Source organism: Marmota marmota, unplaced genomic scaffold, assembly GCF_001458135.2.
Source record: "Marmota marmota marmota unplaced genomic scaffold, marMar, whole genome shotgun sequence".
In the NCBI taxonomy this organism is placed as follows: Eukaryota; Metazoa; Chordata; class Mammalia; order Rodentia; family Sciuridae; genus Marmota; species Marmota marmota.
This window is the reverse complement of record NW_026000222.1, coordinates 16,600,440-16,615,178: the sequence shown is the minus strand read 5'-3', so window position 1 is coordinate 16,615,178 and position 14,739 is coordinate 16,600,440. Positions and strand designations below refer to the sequence as shown.

General features: G+C 41.6%; 1 protein-coding gene across 5 annotated transcripts in view; it reads left to right on the top strand.

The window, feature by feature from the left end:
* Dus2 (dihydrouridine synthase 2) overlaps positions 1-14,739 on the top strand; it is a 106,232-nt gene that overhangs the window by 16,807 nt on the left and 74,686 nt on the right. For 2 of the 5 annotated variants that reach the window (XM_048792444.1, XM_048792443.1), the window contains exon 3: positions 2,934-3,038. In XM_048792444.1, the coding sequence (XP_048648401.1) occupies positions 2,934-3,038 (105 nt within the window). Of the gene's footprint in view, positions 1-22; positions 84-2,933; positions 3,039-11,773; positions 11,968-14,739 lie in introns of those variants that run through there. The other 3 variants (XM_048792441.1, XM_048792440.1, XM_048792445.1) reach the window with 2 other exon arrangements.

Here is a 14,739-nt window from a genome sequence, read left to right as displayed (position 1 = left end):
TTTTCTTTTCATGTTTTTCCAGATAAAATAATGTAGGTGGTATTGACATCAATGTGGGCTGTCCAAAAGAATATTCTACCAAGGTAAATTGATTTCTTTATATTTCTCAGAAGTATCCTATGGAGATTAAAGGAAGCTAACAAGACATGATGGCTACATGTACAGTACAGTACCCAGTTCTGGACTAGATCCTGAACTGGATGGGGAAAATGCTTGAAAGTCTGTCAGTGGATTAATGGGCAAAACTGGATCAGGGCCAGGCATGGTGGTCCATGCCTGTAATACCAGTTATTTGGAGGCTGAGGCAGGAGGATTGCAAATATGAAGCCATCCCAGGCAACTTAGGAGGACCCTGTCTCAAAATAAAACAATAAAAGAACTGGGGATGCAGCTCAGTGGTAAAGTATTTGCCTAGCATGTACAAGGCCCCAGGGTCAACCTCAGGTACTGTTTAAGGAAAAAAAAAAAGCAAAGAAAAAAATAATATGAACAGGGCTTTGTCTTGTCATGAATAATACTGAGACAGACATGACATTTATACAAGAGATCAGATCAGAAGGCTATGGTAAACCTGAGAACAGAGTGGAAGGGTGCCCTTAAACTTGTTTCTGATGAGGAAATGTGGTCCTTGAGGAAGAGATACAGAACAGCATGAGAAGATTTCCATGTGCAGGAACATGGAGGCCCCTAGGTAGTGAAGACAGAAAGAACTGTGAATGGCTCATTTTCATCAGAGGACTGGGGAATGTGAAATGAAGAGGAAGCAAAAGAGCATAGGATCGCAAACTTTAATTGGGATCAGATCAGCTGGACTTGGACTTCGGGTATCTTTGGCCTTTTTTTTTTTTTTTTTTTAATAGGGAAGCCATGTATCTGGAGGATTAGAATGGCAAAAGACTAGAGGTCCGGTTACTTGGACTTGGCTAGCAAATTGTTGGTTGTGGGATAGTGGGATAAGTGGTTGGGGTTTAGGGAGGGTAGACTGGCAGCCAGGAAACAGGATTCTTGTTTTTTTTTTTTTAATATTTATTTTTAGTTGTAATTGCACATAATACCTTTATTTCACTTATTTATTTTTATGTGGTGCTGAGGATCGAACCCAGGGTCTCGCACATGCGAGGCCAGTGCTCTACTGCTGAGCCACAACCCCAGCCCCCTGGGATTCTTGTTCTTTATCTGTGATCAGGAGCTGAAGAAAGGACAGATTTGGAGCAGATAATAAAAGCAGGTTGAGGTTGCTGAGTGTAAGGCATCAGAGGGACTCCTGTGGTGATGTCACTGGGAACCTTGTTGTAGGGTGAGCAGAAGGTCGACAGTGTAGACTTAGTAGATGTCCTCCTGGCCCACTGTCCAAAGTCAGCTACTGTGCTCTGAGGAGTCACCTATCCTGACACCAATGCTTTAGGTAAGGAGGCTTCAGAATGTCTGCCTGCCTGCTTGAAAAAACCAGAGGGCCCTACTTACACAGTATATTTGGAAAGTCAAAGAAGAATATAAGGACATTGGCTTCCTCTGGGGAAGGAAAGTTGAGTTTTATTTCATCTTATGCGGGTAGTAAATTTACACTCCAGAGGTGCTACTTAAAATAATTAGTAACTGGTACTAGCCAGTCAGAACAGATACCAAGTAGTATGCTGTAGTGGCACATGCTGGCTAACTATCTGCTTTTTTCTTGTGGTTCAAAAAGGAAGCGGCATAAAAAGTATAAATTTAGGGCTGGGGTTTTGGTCAGTGGTAGAGTGCTCGCCTAGCATGTGTGAGGCTCTGGTTTCAATCCTTAGCACTACATAAAATAAATAGGGGCTGGGGTTGTGGCTCAGTGGTAGAGCGTTTGCCTAACACAGGCAAGGCCCTAGTTCGATCCTTAGCACCACATAAAAATAAATAAAATAGGGGCTGGGGTTGTGGCTCAGTGGTAGAATGCTAGCCTCGGCCTTACAGGACGTGCAAGACCCTGAGTTCGATCCTCAGCACCACATGAAAAAATAAACAAGTGAAATAAAGGTGTTGTGTCCAACTACAACTAAAAAATAAATATAAAAAAATTAAAAATAAATAAATAAAATAAAGGTATTGTGTCAAACTACATCTAAAAAATAAACATTTAAATAAATAAATAAATAAATAAAGGTAATGTGTCCAACTACAACTAAAAAAATATTTTAAAAAAGTATAGATTTAGGTGGACCTAGTGGTATACACCTATAATTCCAGTGACTCCAGAAGCTATAGCAGGAGGATCTCAAGTTTGAGGCCCACCTCAGCAACTTGGGTAGATCCTGTCTGCAAAAGAACTAAGGGTATAATAAAGGACCCCAGTACTAAAAAAAAAAAAAAAAAAATGAAAAAGTGGAGATTGAAAGTCTCGGGCTGGTGGCTCAGAGGTAGAGCAATCACCTAGCATGTGTGAAGCCCTGGGTTCGATCCTCAGTACCACATAAAAATAAATAAATAAAAATAAAGATATTGTGCCCAACTACAACTAAAAAATAAATATTAAAAAAAAGTCTCTTCTCTAATTGGAAAAAACAGTAAAATTTTTAAAAAATATCTTTTGAACCTCTTTTATTTTGAATGTATTATCTATTAAAAAAAGGAAAAAGAAAGAAAAGAAGGAAATTCCATTGTGGAAAATTGCTGTGGCAGGGGAGTGAGCTTGAATTTTTGACCCTGTGATCCCATAAGGAAGGGCTGGATTGTGAGTGAAGTGAAGGACAAATAGAGCTTGGTGAGTGCCCAGGCTTCCTTGAGGCCTCTAAAGTTTGTATCCTGAGCGCTCTAACGTTTGTATCTCAAATGCAGAGAGGTAGTGGCTCCTCCACTCTCCCAATTCTCAAAAATAGTGTTTTTTTCCCTAGTACCAGGGACTGAAACTAAGGGACATTTAACCATGAGATCTACCTCAGACCTTTCTATTTTTTATTTTGAGACAGAATCTCACCAAGTCGCTGAGGCCATCTTTGAACATGTGTTCCTCCTGGCTTTCCCTCCTGAGCTACTGGAGTATAGGTATGCACCACTGTGCCTGGCAATCTGTGGTGAGTTAATGTTCTCTCCGATTGAATCTGTCGCCTTTACATATGAAATTAAAGTGTAACAACTGAAACCTTCTGAGCACATCCTGTGAGCACTCGTTAGTATGTGTTGTGTATAATATATTTATTGGATTTGTTTTTCTCCTTCAGATTTTTAAAGATTCTCTTCTTTACTACTCTATCCCAACACAGTGATTATTAAAGTAATTCTTTGCATTATCTAGATGACAGGAAATGTAGAAAATTGTAAAGAGTGAGCTGGGTTGTGGCTCAGTGTTGGAGTGCTTACATGTGTGGGGCACTGGGTTCGATTCTCAGCACTGCATAAAAACAAGTGAAATAAAGATCCATTGACAACTAAAGAAATTGAATAATAAGAAAATTGTAAAGAGAGTGAGGTATGATGGCACATGCCAATAATTCCAGCTCCATGGAAGGCTGAGGCCTTCCACTTGGAAGTTTGAGGCCAGCCTGAGCAATTTCTGAGACCCTGTCTCCAAATAAAAAATAGAAAGTACTGGGTATCTTGGTCAAAGGTAGAGCAACCTGTTATTAATTTCCAGTATACTGCAGATGGACAAAAGAAAAGGGAAGGAAAATGGTTTTGATAATGTCCTTAGAAATGTCTTGGGAAGAGTATGTTTACAAAGAAGAGTGATAGCCAGTGAGAAGGAGTATAAAGATGGCTTTTTTTATATACATTTTTTATAACTTTTCTTTTTTATATGGTGCTGAGGATCAAATGCAATGCCTCATCCCTGCTAGTCAAGTGCTCTACCACTGAGCTACAGCCCCAGCCCAAGGATGGCTTTTAAATACAGTTGCAATCTCTGCCAAACTCTGAAGATACCAGCATAAGCTGCAGTAGTTCCTCATGGCAAGTTAGACCGAGGCCCTCTCTGTGACAACATTGTAAATCATTTGCAACCATCTGCAGAGCTTCTCTCTCAAATTTTTGATTATTTGAATAACTTTATGATTAACACAACAGCAACAGTAAAATTTTTTAAAAATATTTATTCTTAAATTTTCGGTAGACACAATATCTTATTTTACATTTATGTGATGCTGAGAATCGAACCCAGTGCCTTGTGCATGCTAGGCGAGTGCTCTACTACTGAGCCACAACTTCAGTCCCAAATTTTTTATTTCTTTAAAAAAATACAGGAATTAGAATTAAAAACAAAGATGATTCCTTAGATGTCCTAGGTAAATAAACGTCCTCTCTACTGAGCAGCTCAGCCAGCCAGCTTCTGTGACAGTGGTTTCTTGGCACGAAATTTGGGCCTAGGGCAACCCAGGGTCTTTTCTGCTTCTGCTGGAGCTCATCGTTTCTTGGGAGCCCCTCTGCCTCTCTTGTTTGGTTTCTGGGCTGGCTTCTCTGATGGCTTCTCTTCTTTGGCCTTTGGTGGAGTAGCCAAGGCAGCATCTCCATAGGGCAGGTAGCCACCCATGCCAGCCCACCTGCTTTTCTCCACATCCTTGGTAGAGGACATGGTAGTATGCAGGTATAGAAGGAGACATGGGAGGCATGGAAAGAAAAACAGAACTGATTAATTGCTTCTGCTTTATACACTCTGCCCCAGGACCTCGCTCTCCTGTTGCTTCCTGTTTCTGACTGAAGCCCTCTTCTCTGCTTGGCATCCCAAACACAGCCTTTGCCTGTGACCTCTATGGATGCTGTGCCTGTCAAAGTACTTGAGTTCTGTGGAGCCAGTGGAAGCAACAGAACAGTCAAACCTCAAAATTATCTCAAACAGCCCTCCCTCAGTCTCTCCCTTCTACAACTGAGAGAAATTTCTTAACATCTGTCTTTTCTGAGGCTTTAATAGAAATAATTTTCAAGGTTTAAAAAATATTATAATATAAATTTGTTTAGAACTCTTCCTACTTGGCAGCTCCTCCTGGACACATTGTTACAGTCTGTTTCGACACACTGAATTCTAGGCTAGTTTTTATAGATTTTTATGATGCCTTTTTTTCTTTTTCTTTTTTTGACATGGTATTTTGAGATGGTGTTTCCCCAGACTGGCCCTGAACTCTTGAGCTAATGTGATCCTCCTGCTTCAGCCTCCTGAGTAGCTGAAACAATAGTTGGGCACCACTCCACCACTTTCTCAAGGCCATATACTAGGGAAGAGGGATTAAGAGATTGAGATGCAAATTCTGGGTACCAAACTTAGGTTCAATAGCCTTCTCACATCCACTTCCTGAGACATTATTTCCTCAGAACTCCAGTCTCTGTAACACTTCACCTCTCCCCCTGGCCCTCTGTTCTTCCCAACTGCGTGAGAACACCCTTTTTCTCAGCATTTCAGACTGGGATGTGTGTGAGGGGATCCATGTGAGTGTATCCATGACAGTATGGTAAAGGTGCCGGGTCTGTGCTCCAATTTTCCCTGGATAACAAAAGCACACTGGGCTTCTGTAAGACTCTTATTAAGGATCTGAGAATGAAGTCTCCTTTCTGTTTTGGTGATAAGTGCTCTCACCCTGTTGCCCAGGTTTCATTGTTTCCCGCCCAGATGCTTGAGCCCAATTCCTGGGCTCAGGTGATCTTTCCACTCAGCCACCTAAGCAGCTGGGACTATAGGTGTGTACCAGTGTGCTGTGCTCTGAAGGAAGCATTGGGGGAAGCTAAAGGGGAAGGCTAGATTGAAAAAGATTAGCACCTTTCTGAACACTTGCCCTCAGCATTGAACAGAAACACTGTGGGTCCTTGTAGGAGAACCAGACCTTTGGTCTTACTCATAGCTAGGGAAGTTCTGAGGTGTGATGGGGAAACCCAAAAGTAATGTGTGGCAGTCCAGTGAGATTGTGTGTTTACTAAGGGCTCCATTACAGATGCCTGGCCTAGGCCTACCTGCTGCACTGCTCTCCCAGGAGGAAAAGTTAGACTGAATATAGAATATCCGGTCAGACATATTCTCTGAAGCAACCAGACACTCTGGTGTCTTGTAGGGAACTGGTAGAGAAGATTCCTAGCGTTAACCTGCCATGGAAACTGAGGCTTGTGATGTCATCATTACTCAGTGAAGTCATGTTTAACCTGAGGGGTAGGCTTCAGATCCTTGGTATTTTATGGAAAGCATGGTAAAAGGAGAGAACTCTAACCTCCCTTTTGCCTGTCTACCCATATCCTAGTGGAATAGCCACTCTTCTGTGTAGCACAGCTGGGGGTTAGGTATAGCCTATAACCACAGCAGGGCAAGAGAAAACCAAATTCTGAAACTGGCCTGACAGTCACTGTTAAACATAATGACAGCTAGGTTTCATGGCCCTAATGCATTTATCTATTGGAGAGGCAGAGATTTGAGTGTATTAGGAGGTTAAGGAGTGATTCTTGGAAGTGGGCCTGAAGGTAAATTTAAAATTTGGGCTGTGTGTGTGGTGTTCCATGTCTGTAATTCCAGTGGCTTGTGAGTCTAAGTACATTTTCGAGGTCAAAGCCATCTTCAGTAACTTAGTGAGGCCCGAAGAACTCAATGAGACCCTGCCACTAAATAAAAAGAAAAAAAGAACTTTGGATGTTGATAAGTAGTGGATTGCCCCTGAGTTCAAAGTCCAGTACCCCCCCCCCCAAATATGCACATGTGGAAAAACATTTCAATTGGGAAAAAAGCAAAGGCAGGTTCCATTTCACCTCATTATGCTCCAAAGATTAATGTTTTAAGAGGTTGGGGGTGTGTACTCAATGGTAGAGTCTTTCTTGGTAGAGTGTTTGCCTAGCATGTTTGAGGCCTTGGGTTTGATCTGGGCACCAGAAACAAAATGAAAAATAAAATTCTTTGCACCTTTACGTTTTATAAGGGAGGTCTCAAACAGATGTGAAGGAGCCTACCAAAGGCCCCATAGGTAGTGTAGAGGTGTTGTTCTCAATAAGAGGGTTTCAGGTTATTTATGTTGCCACTCCAGAATTATAGCTGAGAGGCCGATCGTGGCACATTTCAAGGTGGTGGACAATGGAAAGGCTGTTAAATGTGCTCCAAGGCAAAATGAGCATCTCTAATAACTTTATAAAGTAGGGATGACAGGCCCATTTTAACATCAAATTTGAAACATGTTCATGACAAAATGACATTACAAAATTACCACATTATCATTTTAGTCCCCTTCAAAAAAGGCCAACAAACCATGTGTGGTCATGCAAGCCTATAATCCCAGCAATTCTGGAGGCTTAGGCAAGAGGAATAGAAGTTTGAGGCCAATCTCAGCAATTCAGTGAGACTTGTTTCCTGGGTAGCCCAGTGGTATAGCACCCCTGGGTTCAATCTCTATTACCACAAATAAGTAAGAAAAAAGGGAAGAAGGCTGGGATGTACCTCAGAGGTAGAGTTCCCCTGAGTTCACACCTTGGTACTGCAAAAAAAAAGAAAAAAGCAAACAATAGGGCTGCGAGGATGTAGCTTAGGGGTAGAGAGCTTGCCATCCATAGCACTGCAAAGAAAGAAACTCAACTGATTTTTTGTCCTACATGTGGCACTTTGGACTGTGAATCATCAAATACAATGAAATTTGTCCCAATTATAGTTATAGTTAAACCAGCCCATAAAATATCATTTATTGCTAGAAATCATGACAGAAAATCAAAATGCATTTTATTATTCACATTTTATGTGAAAGACTATGCTACTATGGTCCAATGCTCCATTTCTCCGATGCTGGCCAGTAGCTCATTTTGCAAAGCAATAAGCAGCCCCAAGGCCCTGAGAGTCATTAAGGGCAGCCTGGCTGACAAGTGTTTTTATCTATCCAGGACACCAGGAAAGATCCCTAATCCAGAATCCCGTTAGTTAGCCAAAATCAGGCTTGCAGAGGCCAGTGCTCTCTCACTGAGGATGCCTCTTTGTCCAGCTGCTAGTTCAGTTTTCTGAACCAGGCTCACATCCCACAGATGGGTCACAAAGCTGATGACTGAGCCTGGCATCTCACTCCCAACATGGCCCACTCTCCCTGCTCTGTGGATGTAATCTTGCAGGGTGAGGGGAAAATCATAATTGACAACCAGGTTCACATGTGTGCTGTCTAGGCCGCAAGAAGCTATGTCAGTACAGAGTAGTATGTCTTGGAAGCACTAGAAGATACCTGCCCTCGTTGAGGCTGGCATTTGCCCCTGAAGCTTTAGGTGTTTGATCTTGTGGTCATGCAGAATATTTTTTTTATTTATGTATAACAGCGGAATACATTACAATTCTTATTACATAAATAAAGCACTACTTTTCATATCTCTGGTTGTATACATAGTATATTAACATCAACTAGTGTCTTCATACATATACTTTGGATAATAATGATCATCATATTCAACCATCATTAATTACCCCATGCCCCCTCCCTTCCCCTCCCACCCCTCTGCCCTATCTAGAATTCGTCTATTCCTCCCATGTTCCCTCTCCCTATCCCACTATGAATCAGCCTTCTTATATCAAAATATTATCCCAGCTAGTTCAGAGTGCTGGAACTGTTACAGAAAACCAGGGCAGTTCCTGAGGATCCAGTCTTATCTGCTTTGTCATGCTGCTTGAGGATCTGTACCAACTCTGTCACCTTGTCTGTTCTCTTCAGTCTCATAACTGTTTAACTGCCATGAGGCAATGATGCAGTGGAGCTTAGAACTGGTGATGGTGGTGAGAGAGTCTGGCATCCCACCTTAACTTAGTGACTGGCCCACACCTTCAAGATCTTAAATTTGGGTCCAACCTTAGCAGCTTAGGGAGATCCTGTCTCAAAAAGGATGGGGGAGGTCTGGGGTTATTGCTCAGTGGTACAGCAAGTGCCTAGTATATGTGTGTTATTGGATTTGATCCTTAGTACCAGATAAAAATAAATTCTACAACTAAAAAAATTATATTAAAAAAGGTGGGAGATTTGGTAAAGGATCCCCCAATACAAAAATAAAAGTATATATTTAATTAAAAGTCTCCCAACTTTTAAGCAGAGGCAATCTTTACTTTTTTTTTTTTTTTTTAAGGAGAGATTCTTTATTTATTTTTTAGGTGTAGATGAACACAACACAATGCCTTTATTTTTATGTGGTGCTGAGAATCGAACCCGGGTCCCTCCCATGCTAGGCAAGTGCTCTACCACTGAGCCACAATCCCAGCCCTACTTTTTTTTATTATTTATTTTTTAGTTGTAGTTGAGCACAATACCTTTATTTATTTATTTTTAAAATATATTTATTTTCTAGTTGTAGTTGGACACAATATCTTTATTTTGTTTATTTATTTTTATGTGTTATGAAGATCAAACCCAGGGCCTCCCATGTGCTAGGCAAGCGCTCTACTGCTGAGCCAAAATTCCAGCCCCTATTCTTTTTTTTTTTTTTAAATAGTGTTATTTGTGACTTTTTCTTTAAGTTTTTAGTTGTAGATAGACACAATATCTTTATTTTATTTATTTATTTTTAATGTGGTGTTGAGAATTGATCAGTGCCTCACACATGCTAGACTAGCGCTCTACCACTGAGGCATATCCCCAGCCCCAATCTTTACTCTTTTATGTTTTGAACCTCTTACATTTTGAATGTATTATCTAGTCCAAAACAGAAAAAGTTAGAAAGAAAGGAAGGAAGGAAATTCTATTGTGTTAAATTGCTGTGGAAGGGGCAGTGAGCTTGAATTTTAGATCTGCGATTCCATAAGGAAGGGCTGGATTGTGTGTGTAAGGACGGATGGAGCTGGGTAAATGCCCAGGCTTCCTTGAGGCCTCTAAGGTTTGTAAGCTGAGTTCTCTAAAGTTTGTATCACAAATGCAGAGCTGGTAGCTCCTTCACCCTACCAATTCTCAAAATGCAAGCCTGGCCAAGTCTCTGGTGTTTGTTTGTTTGTTTGCTTGGTAACAGGGATTTAGTTCAGGGTCATTTAACCACTGAGCCACAATCCCAGTCCTTTTTATTTTTTGTTTTGAGACAGAGTCTCACCAAGTTGCTGAGGCTGGCTTTGAACTGGCTCACTGTCCTGACCTAATGGTAGTATAGGCATGCACCTGGCAGTCTGTGGTGATTTAATGTTCTGATTGAATCTGTCATCCTTAAACATGAAAATAAACTAACAACTGAACTTGAACCTTCTGAGCACATCCTGTGAGCATTCATTAGTATGCAGTGTGTATACTGTATTTATTGGATTTGTTTTTCTCCACTTCATTCAGATTTTTGAAGATTCCCTTCTCTACTACTCTCCTCGAGACACTGATTATTAAAGTAATTCATTGCATTGTCTAGTACATGGGATATATAGAAACTGTAAAAAGCTAAGTATGATGGCATGGGCCCATAATCACAGATCCTCAGGAGGCTGAGCTCAATGGTAGGGCAACCCTGGATTCAATTCTCAGTACTGCAGAGGGAAAAAAGAAAAGGGCAGGGGAATTGTTGGTAATAATCTAATTGTCATGAGACAACCAGTATTGTTAGCATTGAGTTCTGAGTGGCTCTGAGTTGGTGGTTTCTGTTTGCTGGTGTTTCGTTCAAGCTTGGCATGTATCTGGATCCTCAAGACTGGGACATTGCTGGTGGCAGAGGAGAATCTCCTGGACAAGGTTTGTGTCCCTGAGTGTCTTTGCTGATGGGAGTATTTAATCTCATCATTTAGGGAGGATCCATTGTTTTTAAAGGGGTGGAAGATAGTGGTGTTTAGTTTCTTATGACACTGAGACCTGAGTAGGGAGTGGGAAGGTCTGAAAAATAATTTTTTTTTTTTTTTTGGTACCAAGGATTGAACTGAGGGGTGCTTAAACATCAAACAACATCCTTTTTATTTTATTTTTTATTTTGAGACACGGTCTCATGAAGTTTCTCAGGGGCTGGGTAAGTAGGTGAGGCTGGCCTTGAACTTGTGATCCTCCTGCTTCAACCTCCCAAGCTGCTGTATTACAGTAATGGGCTACTTTATTCACTACCTATCCCTGTTTTTTAAAATCTAATTTAAGCCATGGGAGTATAGCTCAGTAGTAGGGCATCTACTTAGCCCTGGTTTTCATCCCCAGCCTCAATAACCAACAAACAAGCAATCAGACAAAAAAGGGTCATCCTCCTGCCTAAAATTCTTTTGCAGTTCCTATTGCTCTTAGAATATCCCAAATTTTTTGTTTTGCTTTCAAGTTCTGGGGAGTTAGCTGCCACCAACCCTTCCAAAGTCAGCAAACCCTTTGCTTTAAACTGTGGCTGTGTCAGTCATACAGCTTCCCACCACAGGGCCTTGACACGTGCCATACTGTCAGCCTGTTGCCAACTGCTGGGGCTATTGAGGCAGGCCCAGGATAGGAAATTTTGTCACTAGGAAGTGATAAGTATGCAGGTTCTACCTCTAATTGGTCCCCTATGCTGCGGACAAGACAGTGGTAGAAACAGTTTTCCTCTTCAAATTCATTCAGAGCTAACCACCCCTGCTGATTTCCAGTATATTGCAAGAACATGCTGTGAAGGCCAGGTGTGGTGGCAGCACCCTCTTAATCCCACTGAGTAGGGGTGGAGACGGGGGCATATATAGGAGGATTGCAGGTTCTAGGCCAACCTCAACAAATGAGCAAGGCCCTTTGTAATTTAGTGATTCTGAGTCTCAAAAATAACAAATAAGGGGCTGGGGATGTGGCTCAAGCGGTAGCGCGCTCGCCAGGCATGCGTGCGGCCCGGGTTCGATCCTCAGCACCACATACAAAGATGTTGTGTCTGCCGAAAACTAAAAAATAAATATTAAAAAATTAAAAAAATAATAACAAATAAAAAGGGCTTGGGATGTGGATCAGTGGTAAATTGCCCATGGGTTAAATCCCTGGTACAAATAAATAAACAAACAAATAAATAAAAATAAAAGGTTTTTGGTGTAACTTCATATTTGAATGCCCCTGTGTTCAGTTCCAGGTGACAGAGAGAGAGAGAGAGAGAGAGAGAAGAATATTCAAAGGAAGTCAGCATCAGGCTGAGTTATAGGTACCACTTTATGTGCTCAGGTGCTCAGCTGCAGGGATGGGTGGAAATGGGGGCTTACTTGATATTTACTGTTGCCCAGTTGATGGTAATCTATATCCGAGGACCCCCATATCCTAGTCCTGGAGTCTCACACTGCCTCTGCCTCTTTTTTGGTATTCTTCTTATCTGTTCCCATAATTACTGATAGTGAAATTCCTAAGAAACAACAGTTTTCTGAACCAGAAGATAGCTTGGCCGTTTCCGACACATCTTCATTTTCTGCTCCCACCCAACCTTTTCCTCAACCTTCTTCTTTTCAACCTCCATCTTTCTATCCTGTACTCTTACCAGCCTCTCTGTCCAACATTCCTAGGCTGTTTTTTAAGGGAGATAACGATTGATTCAGGTCCCCACTTTATCACTGAATCCCATTACAGATGGGCTCTGCCTGGTTTCAGATCATATTGAGGATGTATGTGCATTACAAGGTCTCCAAGCCAAGGTCACATGTTGTGCCTGAGAGGCCTGAAGTCTGACTGGGCTGCTTCTGGAGACCAGATGAGTGTAGCACACAGACTTGGAGCCTGTGTCCTAAGATTGGTCTATATGCTGTCCTGAGTCCTTGAGCTTTCACCTTCAGCAGGCAGTGTGTGTTCCNCACTTGGCACTTAGGAGACTGCTATCTCCCCTTACTTTATGGAACAAGGACACATGATAATGGTGATGATGAGAGCAGCTTATGTGACTGTGTGTTCATAGCTGTGTTACCTGTTTGATGTTTTAGCTCATGTGACCCTCACAATAGCCTACAGAGGAGTTTAATTTTTTTCTTTCCTTCTTGTTTTTTTGTACAGGCAGTTGTACCCAGGGATGCTTTACCTGTGAGCCGCATCCCCAACCTCCTTTTTTATTTTTTATTTCAAGACAGGGTCTTGCTAAGTTGTTGAGGGCAATTCATTGGCCTCAGCCTCCCAGATGGCTGGAACTACTGGCATGTTCCAGTACAATCAGTGAGGTAGAGTTTTACCAGCATCATTATGTTGGTGGGAAAAGTGAGCTGCTGGGCAGGCAGAGGAACAAGTGGTCCCTCATGGCCAGGACAGATGGGTTTCCTTGAATCCCTCCACTTCTGCTCCTTTCACCAGGAAAGGCCTCTGTTTCTGTACATCCATCTGTTTTTTCAGACATCCTCTGCTGCTCGGCCACTGGTGCTGGCCGTTTGCTGGGGCATTCAGGGAGGTGGCTGGACAAGTCTCCAGTCATCACATGTGCTCGCATAAGCAAGCAGAAAGGTGGCTTGCAGGGGCACCAATTGTGGGAGCCAGTTCTGACCAAAGAAATATCTACACAGCACGTACGATTTGACATTTAGCCTCCAAGTTCAGACGTTACATGTCTTTGTTCAGTGTGGTCAGCTCATGTGTGAGGTTGTCAGCTACTTCTGTAAGAACACTTTGTTCGCTGGCACACTGCACCCCTCCTTCCCATCCATGGCTGCCACCAGCTGGCTGATACTGCAAAGCCACCATCTGAGCTCTCACTGATTGCAAGTCTGACTGAACATTAAACTGTACTTGAGAAACTATCTTTTGTTTTTTTTAAGAGAAAAAGTCAAACATATATTAAAAAAAAAAAAAAGAAAAAGAGAGAAGGGCTTGGAGTGTAGCTCAGTAGTAGAAGTGGTAGAGTGCGTCTCTAGCATGCACAAGCTCCTGCGTTCTATGCCCAGTACCAGAACAAAGGAACAACAAAATATTAGCAACAACAACAACAAAAATCCCCCACTGCCATACCATTATGACTCTAAAAATGTTAATAATACTTCTGTTATCATAAATTATCATGTTGAAATTTCCTTGCTTGTCCAATTTTTAAATAAAAAATTGTATTTGAATCATAATAACTATTTTACATGTATGTTATGGCTCAATCTCTAGGTTTCTCTTCCTTCTTTTATCTTCCTTGCAATTTATTTGTTGAAAAAACCTCATGTTCTTGTCCTTAGGGCTTTTTCTGTTTTTGAGTTTGCTGATTGCATCCCACAGTGTCATTGAACATGTTCCTCTACTCCTTGTTTTTCATATGAACTAGTATTTGTTAGAAATTTTATTAATTTGTTTGGAGACAGTCTTGCTTTGTTGCTCAGGCCACCCTGTGAATTATGGGCCGCTGATATGACACTGGCCAAACCTTATACTGTTCCTTCTCTGTTGACTGCCCCCAACCCCCATTCCCAGCACCAACTGTCCCCTTAACTGCTGAGATAGACATTCCACTGGTAACAGCCAGCGCTTTACTGCCAAGGCTCACACAGCGCTTTACTGCCAAGGCTCACACAGTGATCTTTTTGGCATCTTCATCAAATTTCTTCACTACCCTGTTCTAATGTATCCTATAACTTCCCCCTTCCCCCTTGACATCTAAAACAAGATCCATACTCCTCAGTATTGCTGATGTGGCCCCCTGGGGTCTCACTCTCACGTACTTCTCCAACTATATTTTCCTTCCTGGTCACATTAGCCTTTCTCCTGCTTCTTAGGTAGCTCAGTCTCATTTCTACCTCAGGGTCTTTTCCTGTGCTCTTTGGTCTAGGAATGCTCTCTCTTCAGTCCTCATATCAGTCTCTTGCTTCCTTCCTTGATGAAATGCCCTCACTTTGAAGGGTCCTTCTGTGACTTTTTTGTATAATGTAGTACTCCTCATCACTCTATGCTTTCGTTTTCCTTTATAGTAATTTTAATTAATTGAATTTAAATTTTTTTTTTTTTTTTTTTTTTTTTTTTTTTTTTTTTT